The following is a 16,236-nucleotide window of genomic DNA, read 5'->3' on the forward strand; positions in this document are numbered from 1 at the left end:
AGTATATTTGGATCTGTACAGAAACACAGATGTTCAGTTCCTGCAGTAATGATTTCTTTTGTTAACTTCTCTCTGGTTTGCTAATAAAATATTGATGATACACGGCTTCGACATCGCTGTTTGCATGTGTGATAAATTTCCAACCCCGACAATAAAATCACTTCCTTCACATGTTTCCGTATTTTGTCGTCACTCACACACTTTTCTGTTTGTCTGTTTAAAAAGAGGTGTTTGTTTATGGTGCAGAAATCATTTTTCTCTGTTGTCCAGTCAACATAAGTTTGTAGAGAAAAGCAAGAGTAGAGCTGGCAAGAGCCTCAAAGATGTTAAAGATCGTGTTATCTCTTTTATGTCTTTTTGAATTAAACGTTGGTGATTTTGATGAGAACACCTTTAACATTTCTTTCAGTCACTCAAAGACTGCTCACTGTCTGGGGTGTCAGACACATGGCCAGATTCAGCCAATGAAACGGTCCAATCACACCTCTGGATACATTTGGAAAGTGTTGAAAAATCTCACTGACATCATTGATATCTCCAGTCCAATGCTGAGGAGAGACTAACAGGAGGGAACAAGTATTTCTAGATCTGAATAAATTAAAGTTGTTTAGTTCCAAAAGCTCCACATTTGAAGGCTTTTATAGAACATCTGAAACCTATAATGTGCTTGTAATAATGCAACTGTACATGGTGGAAATGAAAGAGGGATAAGGAAGGCGCCCTCCTCAGTGCATCAGTGTACATGCAGTGAACGCTGTTGATTTAATTATAGAGGGGAAAATACATTTTTAGTTCAGAAACATAAACTCCCGTCATGTAGTTCTCAGTGGTTTGGTCCACAGGACAAACACAACTTCACAAACGTCTTGATGGATGATCAATCATCCAGGTAAGTAAATCTCCAAAAGCTGATTCTGCTCATCTGGACGTAGCGTTTGCAGCGGGAGAAAAGGAGGCCGTTTATGTGAAAAGGAAAGACCATCTCTGAATCGAGGAGGGGGCCTAAGGGAACATCTTTCACCATCATACAATCCTGTGATTGCAGCCATTCCCCAGCTCTCTGTGAATGGTACTCATGACCATTGATCAACAACCACTGATCAATGGTCATGAGAATTTGCATAATCATGATGAACTGACCTCCCAGCCCATTGTTCCCTCAGTGGACTGATTTCAGTCATTGTGCAAATGTCTGTTTATAAGATTGGGGAAACCTGCAGTCAGAGACTGAAGACGGCACTTGGATGAGCGACGAAACGTTTCTCCCACTGAAAACGTCCAGATGAACAGAATCAACTTTTGGAGACTTCACAAACCATCCACAGGATGCGTGACTGCTGCTTTCTTCTACTTTTAAGCGTCAGTGCCTCCACCACATACTGTAGGCCTGTGCTTATTAAAGTCACTATAGAGGAAACATTTTCAAGCACTTTTTTTGTTGTTTTATTTTATTTTTTAGAAAGTTTCCTGATTTCACAAGACAGAAGTGATCCGTTCGCTTGATTTAAAAAAGAATCGTGTCCCTTTTTTCCAAATTAATAACATATCTTAAAATCCCAAAGAGCATCTGGGGATTTTAGTAAGCAATAATGAGCCCTCACTAAGGTGAATACCACTTTATTTTGAATTAGGACTGAAATATTGGCAGATGTTGGTGTCCTTGTCTCTTGAGTGATTGGTTCATATCCTGATCCTTGAGAAACCTTGTGTTATTTTAAAGATCCGAGGAGCAGAGGCATTGAAGGTGGATGGGTTTAAATACCTGTGGTCAGAAATGAGTATATGAGAGGGGGAGCTCAGGTGGAGCAGTTTGAAGATGAAGTTAGAGGCAAGGCTGAGCTGGTTTGGAAGGACCAAAGGATCCCGGAGATGGAGCTGACAGGCAGGAGGAAAGGAGGAGCTCAGAGGAGGATGCCAAGGATAGGGCGAGAAAGAGCGAGGATTTACTGCTGTGTAATCCCGATGAGGAAGCAGCCAGAAGAAGACAAAAGCTCTTTCATAAAAACTCTGTTATAAATGTTTATAAATTTAATTTGTATTTCTTGGCCAGTGGATGCATTAAGCTTCCGTAGAGCGCGTTTTATTTTTAGAGGAAAAGCAGCTTCCGGCGGAAGTGGACTGAAACTTCACGGCTGTGTGGACGTCGGAAGCTGGCAGCTGGAGGTTGACGGTGTTTTGTATCGCTGAGGCTCGGTGGAGCTGCTGGAGGAACCATGTCCGCTCTTCAGCATCTGAGGCTGTTCGTGAAGGAGCGTCTGAGCGCCGTAGCGGAGGAAATCTTCAAGGAGTTTGAGAAAACCGTCCTGCAGTACGAGGAGCAGCTGCACCAGCAGCACCGGGCCCTGAGCTGGACTGCAGACTCTGCAGGTACGTGGGGCAGCAGGCCCGGGAGGAGAAGGACCAGCGCTGCGCTCTCAGGCCGGGCGGACGCTGTTAGCTTAGCCGTCACAGGGTGAGTCCAGCCGGGGCGGAGAGCGCGGAGGAGCCGCTGACAAAGGAGCCGCTGAAGCGGGGATGTGGTGACTTTGACTAGTTTCTCCAATTTAAAATGAAAATATATTTTAAATCTGACATTTGTGGTTCGGTGCACACGTAAAAGCCAGCCAGCAGCCGCAGGAAAATGCCAGAGACCGTGCTGTATCATTCCAGTATAAATTCACTCTGGTTTTATTGGAAAACACCAGAAACCAGTGACAGTTACTGCTCATGTGTAACTTTTTTTCTTTCAAACACATGAAACAGAAATATTGCCCTAACATTTTTTTATGTGCAGTTATTGATGATTCCTTCATTACAAATAACACAACTTTCATTTTATTATTTTAGACGAAGTTAAGTACCAAAACAATAAAGCACTGCTGAGTAACAGTGTCTGTTCTAATAGAAAGGCACCGAGCCCTTAATGGCAGAGAGGCAAGCGGCTGATGCTGTCACTGCGCTCGGGTAATCCTGGGTAACACTGGACATGTCGTGACCCTGCGCGCTCTGTCTCAGTGCACTGAGAGAGAAATGCAGCCAGAAACGGCACAAGTGCAAAAGGTTTCTTCCCCTGGATGGTGGACAGAGCCAGAGACGCTTACACTGAGACTGTAAGCGTCTCATCTCTGCTCGTTTCCTTTTGTTCGGGCTTTAAAGACATTTACAGATGAATGAGGTTTAGCTTGATCTTACTCTGACGATGATGTTTAACTCTGTCATTACCAAACACTGTCACTTCAGTTTACTTCTAGTTGTAGAAGTATTTCAGTAGAATATGCAGTAGTAGTAATATGTAGTAGAATTCAGCAGAGGGGGCACAGAGACCTTTCTGGATGCTCTGAACTGCCCATAGAAGATCTGCCCATGACCTTGATGCTGTGGATACAACTGGACTAGGAACCAACGCTGATGATTTTCAGGCTCACAGCCCTGTACACTCTTGGGTTGCATGATCAGTGGCTGCACACAAGTTTAAGAGTTTAGTGTTTCAAACAAATGACTTAACTGAAAGTATGAAAGCACTGCTTGGAGCAGAGGACCTGAAAGTGCTGATGTGTGAGTACCAGTTTAAGGAGCCAGCAATCGTTGATGGTCACACTCTGTGAGGATACTCATTTATGTCGGTAACTCTTTAACCTTCACTGAGGTGGCAACATCTGGGATAAAATAAATGAAGAAAACACTCGGTTGGTTTTATATGCCTGTTTTTCATCACTGTGCAAACTCATCTGTGGAGAATTAACCTTACGGTGCATCAGCTGCACGTGTGCTGCAGGCAGGGACATCCAGAGGAAGTTCTTCTTCAAAGACGTGTAACAGGAATGAGCACTCGGCCGTTGACTCTGCAGATGCCTCTCTCTGTTTCTGCAACTTTAGAACTCAGTGGGATCAAAGACAAGTGCCCCGATGTGAGCGGTCACAATCAGACAAGCGATATATGGAGCGACTGCCTCTTCTTGCTGCTACTTCAATCATGAAACTGCTTAATGATCAGCTGATCGGCTTTTCTGTCGCGAGTCCGTGTCTCTTCTTTGTTTTTGGCCCACTTTGCACCAGAAAGAGCAAACCAGCGGCTGAACAACAGCAGCACGTTTAAGCTTGATCAGCTATTGTTAGAATGTATTTAATATTACTTTCTACTCGAGGATCTTTTTCTACGTAGCTGACGCTGGTAACTGTGCAGGGGCGGATCTAGCAAAGTTTAGCCAGGGGGGCCGATAGGGCATTAACAGGGAAAAGGGGGCACAAAGACATACTTTTCTTTCTTATTCTCATTTAAAATGTCTAGCTTTTAATAAATAATTATCTGACACCCAAAGTTTTAATTTGATGCAAAATGAATAGAAGTCAATTACTGTATATAGTGACTATTAAGTCTAACATACCCTAGTAAGCTATAGCACTTTTTCCTTTGGGAAGGTACCATCTGTGCAGTCTGCAATTTTGTTGAAGAAAGATGTTGAATCTATTTAATATTTCTTGAAAAATAATTGATTTCTGTGCATTTTTTTTCACACTGCATCAAATTAAGGTTGATTACGTCGATTAAGCATCATGAGGTGGAGGGTGAGGGGTGGTTCCCTATTTTTTATTTATTTATTTTTGTTGTTGCTGGGAGTTGGAACCCTATTAGTTAGGTTGCTTAATATTTACGCTAAGTACTCTTTAAAATACCAGAATAGGGAGGATGGTGTAGGTCTAAGTTTATTAGATTGATCAGTATTGCTGAACTATGAAATATTTTTTTTTGCATACAGGTATAACAGAATAGCTTTAGTGTAGTTGTTGTTTTAAACTTGAGTATGAACTTATACAAAATGCAGCAAGATATTTAAAAAACAGTTTTGTTGATTAAAAAACACTATATCGGATTCATATCGGTATCGGCAGATATCCAAATTTATGATATCGGTATCGGTATCGGACATAAAAAAGTGGTATCGTGCCATCTCTAGTCTGGGCGTGAACTTGTGCCCAAACATGCTCAGAAACATTTGTGTTGCAGGTGTTTGTTACGTGTGGAGGAGCGACATGAAGCCAAGATTTCATTTATTATGAATATCAGAATAAACATGATATTTTCATAATGAGCAACTGGAGAAGTTGCATAAAAATCGGGCTAATTGTTGAGGTATCATCAGTCACTTTGACCCTCATCAATCCGAGACGTCATCGTCCATCAGAACAAACCTTGTCGTATCACAGTATGAACTAATTCTTTCTCCCTTTTATCTCTGCAGACCTTCCACAGGAAGATGACTGCAAAGAGGAGGAGAAGGTTTCCATCGAGCTCTGTAAGCAGAAAGAGGCCTCTGCTGTGGACCAGGAGAAACCAGAACCAGTACAGATTAAAGAGGAACAGGAGGAGCTCTACACCGGTCAGGAGGGAGAGCAGCTTATCCTGAAGGAGGAGAGCGAGACAATTATGGTGACTCTTACTTATGATGAAAGTGACCTCAGTGAACCTCAGCACAAGTATGTGGACTCTGGATCTACGACAAATGCAGAGCCACAGCCAGAGGAGCTACATCAGCGTACCAGAAGCACCGCGAAAGCTGTCACATCACACAGTCAGCGTAAACCTGACGTGGGGAAAAAGTCTGTAAAATGTGACGTTTGTGGAAAAACCTTCAAGTATAATTTCCAGATGAAGAAACATTACAGAATCCACACAGGCGAGAAGCCGTACGCCTGCAGCACTTGTGGAAAAAGATTCTATCAGATTTATTTCATGAAATATCACGAAAGAAATCATACAGGTGAGAAGTCACACCTGTGCATCACCTGTGGGAAAAGATTCACTGACCTATCGGCACTTAAAAGGCATACATCGATCCACACAGGCGAGAAGCCGTATTCCTGCGAAACGTGCGGGAAATGTTTCAGGCACAGTGCGACTCTGTTGGTTCACATGAGAACCCACACAGGTGAGAAGCCGTACGCTTGCAACACCTGTGGGAAACGATTCACCAACTTATCCGCGTTTAAAAAACACGCTGCAATCCACACAGGTGAGAAACCGTATTCCTGTAAAATCTGCGGGAAAAGTTTCACTCAGAGCGGGAATCTGACAGTTCACATGAGAACGCACACGGGTGAAAAGTGGTACTCCTGCGAAACGTGTGGCAAAAGTTTCAGTCGAAGTAGCAATTTAACTGTTCACATGAGAACGCACACAGGTGAGAAGCCTTACCACTGCAACACCTGTGGGGAACGATTTAAATACGCCGCAACGCTAAAGAACCACATGGGAACGCACGCAGCAGAGACGTCGCACGCTTGCAAAAAATGTGGGAAAGGCACCAAGGGGGAGTGATAACAATCTGGTCGCTACGGGAACCCATACAGGTGAGATGTCAGGGCCCTGAAACACCTGTCGGGAAAAATATTATGAATATGCTTGTGGTAATTTAAAGTCACAAAAACTGCTGTGACTTTATGTTCACAACATCTGTGTGTTGTGCTGAAGAGATATCAACTAGAGCGCAATAAGGCTGGGCTGTGCTTTCATGCAATACCACTTTGTACCACAAGATGGTGAAACAAGTCAGCGTAACCTTTATTTAAGGAGGTAGTAGTGACTCCTTATAAATACTTTATTTAAGTCATGGCATCAGTTCCATCTATTTTACTGCAGGATGTCAAAGACTAGCTCAGTTTCTATATTTTTGACTTTCAGGAAGTTGAATTAACAACTTTAAAATGCCAGAGCATGTTTTTAACATTTTAACACCAGATAATTAATCTGATTAAGCCAGAAAGATGTAAAATATAAAGTATTTCAATATCCTCATAGAAGTGAAAACACAAAGACAAAACAGTTGGAATAAGTTGGTCTTATGCTCTGCTATCATGTGTTCGGCACAGGGATGCAGAATCAGTCCTAAACATGCTTGTTATGTTGTGGTTAGCTGTGATGTCATGTTTTCATGCTGCTGTTCTGAATCAGTCAACATCTGGCTCATTTGTGTTAATGAAGTGCAGCTGTGAGACAAACTCCTCTCAGACTTCTTCTTTCAAACTCTGGTACAATGTTTTGTGTCTCCAGGTAAAAACACCTGTTAGCCTTAAATAATGAATGCCATCGTGTGTGGGCGGAGCTTCAGATGAGATGGCCCTCAGTGAAGGTCCAACAGCTGCTCTCTAGGTGCACATCTGCACTTTCTTCAGTATCCTCCTTCTTCTGCGTTTGCTGCTCCTGAAGGCGGCACGTTATGCCGCATGTGATGTGACTTTATGTCATATTTGCGGTGTTGAAGTCAGTCCGTTGTGGCTTATTGATTGTATCCTGTCGGCATCATGCCGACTGAATGGTTAATATCAGCCCCTCCTCAGCACACTGTTCAGTGTTTTATAGTGGACAGTAGGGCTGCCACGATTAGTCGACTAGTCATGATTACGTTGACTATCAAAATCGTCGACAACTGATTTAATAGTCGACGCGTCGTTTGAAGCTTTGTAAGATCACAAAAGACCCAGGAATAAGTAGCAGGATTTAAGAGTGTAATAACGGACTGAAACAGAAGATGGCAGCACTGCATATACAAGGATGCCAGCTGCCGTTAAACCCGGAAGAAGAAGTAGCTCTGTCCCAGAATTCATAGTGCAGCCCAGCGCAGTTTCCAACAATGGCGGTAGCTAGTTAGTTTTAATATTACGCTTATTATTCTTTCTGGGTCACAAAATAAACGTTTAACATATTTTCAGGTGAGAATGTAGCTGTGTAAACCTCAAATATCTGCTCAGTTTATCAGGACACCACATATTTTCAAAAGCGCTCCGACGTTTTCGGAGACGTCTGTTACCCACTAGCTCGATAGCGAGCCGGGGGCTAGGCTCACTAGAGCCGTGAGAACACCGGACTCCCGGCAAATCGTTTTCAAACCCACCGCCGTCTTTCGCTGCTCAGGTTAAACATGATATATAAGTCACTTAGATAATTTAAAAATATTATTGTTTGGCTTTTTTCAGTGTTTTATTTGTTCCTGAGTAAATCGGTTTGGCTGAGATTAAAGTTATAGTTTTTACACAGCTGAATAAACGTCAAGCAGACAGCTGATTATCAGAAGTGTGAGATGCTCCAGAATTTACTCCGGTGTCCTGTTATAGTTTAGATAGCAAGGAGTTTATTAAACTTCACCGAAACAATCTGCAAATTTCATTAAAATTTAATAAACTATCATCTTGTCTTTAGTTAGCACAGACCTTAAACACTTAAAGCTGTAAGCTAATGATAGTTATATAAGAGCAAATGCTGCTGGTGCGATAAGCTGTACGTCCAATGGATGATGATCTGATTAGTCGACTAATCGCAAAAAATAATCGGCGACTAATCGACTGTCAAAATAATCGTTTGTGGCAGCCCTAGTAGACAGTATATCAGAGATTAAAGCTGCTCGGCAGTATTTGAAACATTCACATCCAGTTATGAAATTAGACCTTGTGTATGTCCCAGTACCAATATAAACAGTTAATAACATTTATAATTTTGCTGTTTTTACCCCCATGAAGGCCTTTTGTTACACTCAGCTCTTCTTTGCTGTGCCATCCAATTTAGAGGAGCCAGCCTTTGACACAAGGAGAGATGAGACTGTTTATGATGGTTTGAACCCAAAACCTTCTCTCTGTGAGGTGACCAGGCTAATAATCTGTTTATCTGACTAATGCAGCTACACTTTGTACTCAGTCGGTCAGTGTTTGTTTTTCAAGCAGAAGCCGTTCCACACAGACTTTAACAGTTAATGACAGACCTGTGATGTTCTGGCTGTTCCCCAGCGGTTTGCACTGCACCTCATTTTTATTTGTTTTAATTAACTTCACACAGAGGTGTCTGAGTTAGTCGTCTGTGGCTCTCCTGGTTTTACAGCAGCGTCTCATCTCACAGCTCCACACACATTTACCGGTCTGACACCTGGGACTTAGAAACACGTCTGCTGTTGATCAGCAAGCAGCAGTCTGCTTGTAACAGTACATCCTATCAGGTGCGTAGTTTAAGACCAAAAATAGCCACATAAACACTTCAGTTCTTTAAAATTTAATGACTTTGGGATCTTAAAAGATCACGACCATCCTGTTAGTACGGTGGGTTAGCCAACACTAAACCCCGGGCCGAGTTCAGCAGGGTCGGATAATCTTCTGGAATAACTTGTGAGTAATTGTGTCGGGTCAGAGGAGCGTCTCTTTAGTTACATTTTCAAAAAAAATCCCTTTCATCAAATATTTCTGAGTGAGCACGATTCACAGCAGGGCTTTCAGACTCCAAGTGCCTTCTGACTTTAACAGTGATGATGTTTAAGAGCTTGTTGTGTCACACTGTGTGAGACGGGTTGAATGAAGTGTAACTCTGTGTCAGGCAGAACAAAGTGCGAATTTTAAGGTGTCAAATAATTTATCCTTAACGACTGTTACAGAATCACAAACGAATGAAGACGTCTGATAATTATGAGGTTTAACTTCTGTGCTTGAGTTTTGCTGACAAATAACCTTTAATATCAATGTAATCCTTTTTTTTTTTTCTCAGAAGTATTTTGAAAAATGTCATTCATTTGAAGTTCTGTATAATCCTGTCCATCTTGTAAAAATCCGTTATGCATTGTGGTGATTTATTTAATCTAAGTTTAAAACAAAGGTTTATTGTACAGTAACATCATATCTGAGCCGACTAACGAGCTGTGTTTCAGGTGTTTCTTTGTTTTTCCAAACCATCATAAACAACTAAATTCATATATTGTATCATATTTGATATAACAGCAATCTTTTATATTTAAAAAATAAACATGTCGAAACTTTGACTTGGCTGCTGGTGGACTGTTTCTTGCTAGGTGGGAAAGTCTACCCAGGTGATTAATCTGGGTGTTCCAGGAGGCGACTCACCATCATTAGTGCTGACATGAGGCTGAAATCATTACAACAGAATAGCATTGTTGTCGTTCTATTACTGTTATCATTTATCTTTTTCAGGGTTGTGGGGAGACAGATAACCATTAGCACTCACATTCACACCTATGGGTAATTTAAAATCACCAATAAACCTAAATTAACCTAACCCCATGTCTTTGGAGTGTGGGAGGAAGCCGGAGACAATCCACACAAACAGGAAGAACCTGGCCAGGTGCAGGAGTGTGGTGGTTAGTTTGTGAGCCACCAGAGCTAACCACCACACCAATGTGCTCGCCTATTATGTTATTCTATACAACAAAATATAGTGCAACTCTGTCACTGACACAAAAGGTAATACTGTAAGTTTAAAAAGAAGATTAAAGATGAGATAAAGTAACACATTTAGGTTTTCTAGGAACATTGTAGAAATAATACTGCACAGTCAGTGCATCAATACTGACACAAACTTTGTATAATATCACACGGGAGTCTTTTTAGACCTGCAGGCTCTTAAATATAGTTTTCTATAAAAGAGGAACATCACACACTAATGTGCAGTGCATTATAGGATGAGTAGCTCACTGTTAAACGATCGCAGATGTTTCTCCTTTATTTTTGTTTATTTATTTAGTTACTTATTTATTATTTTTAATTAAATGTTTTCTTATGGGCGCAGCTGGCTCTTTCTAAACCTTAAACTTCTTGATTTTCTGAAATATAAAATGTACTTTCACGGCCGAATCCCTTTAAAAAGTGGGAGCTCAGCGTGGAGCTCCAATAAAACACGGGCGGAACTACAGTTCACTCCCTTCTCTTCTGCCGGAACTCGACAGTGTGACACTCGGGTCGTAAACAGCAGCGGCGCAGGCGCTAGCAGCGTTAGCTGCTGGAGGTAGGATGTCTTCAGCTCAGTGTTTTCCTCCGGCTCATGAACTCTGTCAGACGGATGTGGAGCGAACCTTCGTCCGCTGTCAGGAGGAGCTGCTGGACATCAGCTGGAAGCCTGAGATAAAGTTACACAGAATCGGTAAGAAACGATGACATGTTGCAGGGTTTTAGGGGTAGCAGGGAGCTGCAGGTTTTCCCCAAAGAGAAAAAAAGAGAGAGAAACGCCAAATTACATACAACACAAATCCCAAATAGCTGGCTGCTGTGAAAAATGTAAATAAAACCAGAATGCAATAGTCTGCACATCCCATAAACCCATATTTTATTCACAAAGAACACATCAAGTCTTTAAACTGAGAAATGGACAATTTTAAGACAAAATCATTTTTGACAGCTCAAAGAAAAGTTGGGAAGGGAGAAAGAAAAGGCTGGAAAATGGAGGTGGTACTAAGAAGAAACAGATGGAGGAACATTTTGTATCCAATTAGCTTAATTGGCAGCAGGTCAGAAATGATGCTGTCATGGAAATCACAGCATGGTCTCAGGAAAGCGTCCAGAAATCATGTCTGTGAGCAGTTTGCTGTAGCGTGATCCAGAAATGCTGCCAAAGCTCATTTAAAATGGACCGAGGGAGAATGAAAACCATTTTGGTCGAATGGTAATTTAATTTGAACACAAGACTAAAGATGAGAATGGCCATCAGTGTTCAGTTCAAAAGCTTGCCTCTCTGATGTATGGAGGGAGATGAATCAGTGCTTGTGAAACTGGCAGCATCCACATCTGGAAAGAATCCATCACTGCTGAAAGGTATATACAGACGAGCAGCAGAGAATGGATGAGGGAATTTGCTCTCATCCAGATGGCGTCTGTTTTTGGGAAGGTCTTGTGAATTTAGCAAGCTGATTCTAAACCATGCAAAAGGATGGAGCAGGACAACTCATGAAACATCTGCTTGTTAAATTCAGTTGTGTAAATCCACAAAAAGCAGTAAACCTTAGATCAGCTGATCACATCCTGTTCACAAAGAAATTCTACTGCAGCTCTCAACAGCAGTGGTGAGTCTTTCCCTGAGCTGAGCCACTACAACCAATTTTAGGCTTTCACAGCCTGCTTAAATCCACTTTAACCTCCAACTGTACTCATTTTCCTGACACCCCTTACTATGTAGGCAAAGGAAATGTTCCTTCTTTTTCTCTGCTCGTTTTCTACTTGAGTGATTTAAGCAGAGCACATTTATTAAGTTAACTTTAGTTTAAATTTTAAGTTTATATTCTCATTGATATTATTTTATTATTACATTAATATAGCACAAGATTTAGGTAGCGTTGCAAAAAAGGAGCCCCTCCAAAGAGCTGCTTTATACTTACGTACTTTACTATTATCATTAGATGCTGCATTCATTTAGTTTTTATTACACTCTGATTTAATACAGTGCAGAATCTTTGCTTTAGTCGTGTGTTGTGCAAACTCTGTTTCTGCCTTATTTACTTTAATTCCACATATGTTTGCACATGTTTCTACTGATCACAGTACCCACCTTCTATTTCCTATCTAAATATAAAGAAATTGGTTTGGAGCTCTGCATTTACTGAGGCAATAGTATCGGTGACTTATGTGTTATGTAATCTGATCAACAGTTGGTTGTTGAATAACCAGGAAGGAAGAAACTTCACAAACTGACATGTTGCAATGATGGCATCTTCTTACAACACCACGCTCAAATTCAGTGAGCTCTTTCAAACCAAACATTCTGTTGTTTGGTTTGAGGGCTGCTTGGCTAGAAGCTTGATATTTCTACAGCTGTGGCAGCGGGACTGTAAACACCTGGGTTTAAAGATTAGCAGGTGTGGTCCTGTAGTATTGCCCATTTGGTGCATGTTTGGCCTGAAGTCTGTCGACACAAATCATTTGTTTAAACTAAAAGCACGTCGTGATTTTTTTTTTCCTTGTGAATTTCTGTGTTTAAAAGTTGTTAAAAAACAAAATGTTAAATGTATGTTAAACCAGTCATCACTAATCTGGGAGTTAAAATAGAGGCAAATCTTAAACTTGAAAGCCAGGTCAGAGCTGTTGTAAGATCTAGCTTTTTTCATTTGAGGGAATTAGCCAAAATAAAGCCTATCTTATCGAAACAGCATTTTGAGACAGTAATCCACGCCTTTGTTACTTCTAGGCTGGATTATTGTAACGCACTTTATTTTGGGGTTAGTGATGCGTCCATTAGGCGCCTGCAGGTTGTGCAAAATGCTGCAGCACGTCTTTTAACTGGAACAAAAAAGTTTGAGCACATTACCCCAATTTTAATTTCACTCCATTGGCTACCTGTACATTTTAGGATTGTTTTTAAAATTCTCTTATTTGCTTTTAAATCTCTTAATGGCCTGGCCCCCCCCTACCTCTCGGAGCTACTACAACCATATACACCTCCCCGTTCCCTTAGGTCCGCCAATCAGCAGCTCCTTAAGGTACCAAAAACTAAGTATAAATCTAAAGGTGATCGTGCTTTTGCTGTAGCTGCTCCAAAGTTGTGGAATGATCTACCCTTGCATGTTAGGCAGGCCTCTTCTCTCTCTGAATTTAAAAGTCTTCTTAAAACATATTTATTCGCTGAAGCCTTTGGCATTGATTAGAGGGGTTGACTCAATTTGTTTTGACATGTTTCAATTTATTTTAGTTTTTTAGTTATTTATTTTATCTTATCTCATTTTAATTTTCTTTACTTATGCTTTTAGCATGTACAGCATTTTGTGAACTCTGGTTTTATGTTAAAGTGCTTTATAAATAAAGGTGGTATGGTATGGTGGTAAAATGAGGCAGGATGTGAATTTAAAAAAAAAAACACTATGACTTCACATCCTAAACATCTGTGTTTTGTATGGAAGACAGACCAACTGAACTTAAAATGGGGACATGCAGTACTTTCATGTAATGCCAATTTATACTAAGGGTAACCCTTATTTAACCAGGTAAGTTATTAACAACAATCTTGCTCACACTGCGGGCTGAGCAAAGGGCAAATCCTTGTGAGGAAGTGAGTAGAACTAAAAAGAAATATTCAAATTAAGAGCAGCAGAACACATTTCAAAACTCTCTAAGATAAAAACACTGTCCCTGCTGGTTTAAAAACATGTGGTTACATTCCCCAGAACGTAATCGTCACACTAGGAACTTTTCATGTGTCCGTTTGTCCCCTCAGATCTTCTGTGTGTCAGTCAGAATGAGGAAGAGGAGCTCTGTAACCAGGAGAGAAACTCCCGTCTGGACCAGGAGGATCCAGAACCTCCACAAATCAAAGAGGAAGAGGAAGAACTCTTCATCAGTCAGGAGGGAAAGCAGCTCCTACTAAAGGAGGAGATCGATACTTTTATGGTGACTCCTGCTTATGAGGACAGTGACCTCAGCGAGTCAGAATCAAACTGTGATCAGCTCCTCTCTCCCAGCTCTCCTGAAACTGAGAGCTTGAACGAAGGAAGCTTTGATGTAGCCTCAGGATCAACTAGAAATGCAGAGCTGAAACCAAAGCAGAGCCGTCACAGAAACAGTGACAGCAATTTAGACTCTGTCAGTAAATGTGATGTTTGTGGGAAAGACTTTCAAGATGACGGGAACCAACACAGAACCTCAGAGAAGCCGTACGCTTGCAGCACCTGCGAGAAAGAGTTCTATCAGCTTTATATAATGAAGTATCACCAAAGTGGCATCGCAGAGGAGAAGCCGTTTTCTTGTGAAACATGCGGGAGAGGTTTCCGAGCTCGAGATAAAATGTTGATTCACATGAGAATCCACACAGGCGAGAAGCCCTACCTTTGTAATGCCTGTGGGAAAAGCTTTTCTCAGTCATCGGCGTTGAAACGGCATGCGTTAATTCACTCGGGAGAGAAGCCGTATTCCTGCAAAATATGTGGGAAAACCTTCTGTCAGAGTAGTGATTTGACCGTCCACAGCAGAATCCACACGGGTGACAAACCGCACATCTGTAAGAGCTGTGGGAGAAAGTTCTCTGACGCTTCAGCGTTCAAACGGCACACGGCGATCCACACGGGCGAGAAACCGTATTCCTGTAAACTGTGTGGAAACAGCTTCAGGCAGAGTGGCCATTTGCTGCGACACATGAAGATCCACACAGGCCAGAAGGACTACTCTTGTACAATATGTGGCAAAAGTTTCACTCAAAGCGGCGGTTTGAACGTCCACATGAGGATTCACAATAGATAGAGACCGTACTCTTGCAAAGTGTGGGAAAAGCTTCATCAATCGTCGTAACGTGTCTGCACACATGAAAATATAAATTTGCAGGAGAAGGAGTCCTGCCAGACATGTGGGAAGAGTTTCACTCAGTGTTAGTTTAACAGCCCACAGACTCTCAGGAGGAAAGTCAGGCCTGTAATGTCTGAGTGGAAAATACGTCTGGGAACAGAAGTCGTTAAGTAGAGCTTTCAGTTTTTAAGCGATGTATAGCAGGCTGTGTTCGATGAAGCTGCCTGGGCCTGGATCAGTGTGTCAGACTGCACAATCAATCTTTGTCAAATTGTCCAGTAGATGTGGTGAATCTGTAATAAGTGCATTTCAGTTTTTATTGAATGGGTCTTATTGAAATGTGGATGTTTGTAAGGGCGTATGATGATGTCATGGATTCAGTGGGTTGTACTCTGAGGCCTGTACAACATTTGAAATGTTGTCAGTGTGCTTTCTGCAGGCAGATATAACGTTCAAACGATTTTCAGATGACTGCATTCTGTGTTACATCGCTCCTGTTTCAAATAGTTTTATGTCAGAGCACGTTGTCTCAGCTTGTTCCTGTGTGCAGTGTTTGTGATTGGGACACGCAGCTGAGGCAATATTAGATGTAGACGTTGGATAACAATCATTCTTTTAGCACCAGTTACTCAGGTTCATTCACCTAACAGTAATTTATACTCCAAGTATCACCTGGTGTCATAATAGCAGTAATTGTATAACTTTGTTGTATTGCAAGGGTAACTGAAGCTACACAGCAGGAGTGAAGGAGGTCAAAATGAAGAAGATCTTGTTAAATGTGTGAGGTGTTAATGTTTCATCTGAAATTAAGGACTTGAAAACCTCTGTTAATGTTTCTCTCCTGAACCTGCTGGAAGAACATGGTGAACTGATAAGGACCACGGTTTACCCCACCTCTGTGTACTTAGAGGGCCTGTAACTCTGAAAATACTTAAAGTACGAGTGTTGCATGGTTTATTTAAACGTACTGAACTATTGTACAGAAAAACTGATTATGAGTCAAGTGTGAAATTTTCCAGATTTTATATGAAATATAAATGATGTTGTTTGATTTTACGTTATGTTTCCATCTGAGGCACCTGATTAAAATTTGCACATTGTAGTCAGCCTGTCTGTTTCTGTTTTATCAGGGTTTAGTTCCTCCTGCTGGTCAAAGCCCAAAATTACATTTAAAAGTAATAAAAAGAATGAAAGATGCTGTGCATTATTAGCATCAGCCTGCATTTTAAACCA

General features: G+C 41.3%; 2 protein-coding genes across 3 annotated transcripts; both read left to right on the forward strand.

Annotated features, from left to right (window-relative positions):
- The first annotated feature begins 2,032 nt into the window (after positions 1–2,032).
- LOC147307637 (uncharacterized) lies at positions 2,033–9,764 on the forward strand. Of its 2 annotated transcripts, XM_086271834.1 has the most exons (3): positions 2,033–2,367; positions 5,220–6,327; positions 7,028–9,764. In XM_086271834.1, the coding sequence occupies exons 1-2, from the start codon at positions 2,214–2,216 to the stop codon at positions 6,293–6,295; spliced, it is 1,230 nt and encodes a 409-aa protein (XP_086127960.1). In that variant the 5' UTR covers positions 2,033–2,213; the 3' UTR covers positions 6,296–6,327; positions 7,028–9,764. The 2 variants fall into 2 exon arrangements, with proteins under 2 accessions (XP_086127960.1, XP_086127959.1); XM_086271833.1 differs by lacking the exon at positions 7,028–9,764 and having other exon boundaries at positions 5,220–6,329.
- An 885-nt stretch (positions 9,765–10,649) lies between these two features.
- Positions 10,650–16,236, forward strand: LOC147307638 (uncharacterized). Its single transcript, XM_086271857.1, has 2 exons — positions 10,650–10,885; positions 13,943–16,236. Exons 1-2 carry the CDS (start codon positions 10,756–10,758, stop codon positions 14,959–14,961), a joined length of 1,149 nt encoding a protein of 382 aa, XP_086127983.1. The 5' UTR covers positions 10,650–10,755; the 3' UTR covers positions 14,962–16,236.

Source organism: Aulonocara sp. 'chitande type north' Nkhata Bay, linkage group LG18, assembly GCF_057382095.1.
Source record: "Aulonocara sp. 'chitande type north' Nkhata Bay isolate Kocher_YH1m ecotype deep benthic linkage group LG18, A_spYH_male_GT1.1, whole genome shotgun sequence".
In the NCBI taxonomy this organism is placed as follows: domain Eukaryota; kingdom Metazoa; phylum Chordata; class Actinopteri; order Cichliformes; family Cichlidae; genus Aulonocara; species Aulonocara sp. 'chitande type north' Nkhata Bay.

Coding starts and splice junctions, on each gene's coding strand:
- LOC147307637 (XM_086271834.1), top strand. CDS start 2,214: ATGTCCGCTCTTCAGCATCTGAGGCTGTTCGTGAAGGAGCGTCTGAGC. Junction 2,368..5,219: donor CTGGACTGCAGACTCTGCAG/GTACGTGGGGCA, acceptor TTATCTCTGCAG/ACCTTCCACAGGAAGATGAC.
- LOC147307638 (XM_086271857.1), top strand. CDS start 10,756: ATGTCTTCAGCTCAGTGTTTTCCTCCGGCTCATGAACTCTGTCAGACG. Junction 10,886..13,942: donor GATAAAGTTACACAGAATCG/GTAAGAAACGAT, acceptor TTGTCCCCTCAG/ATCTTCTGTGTGTCAGTCAG.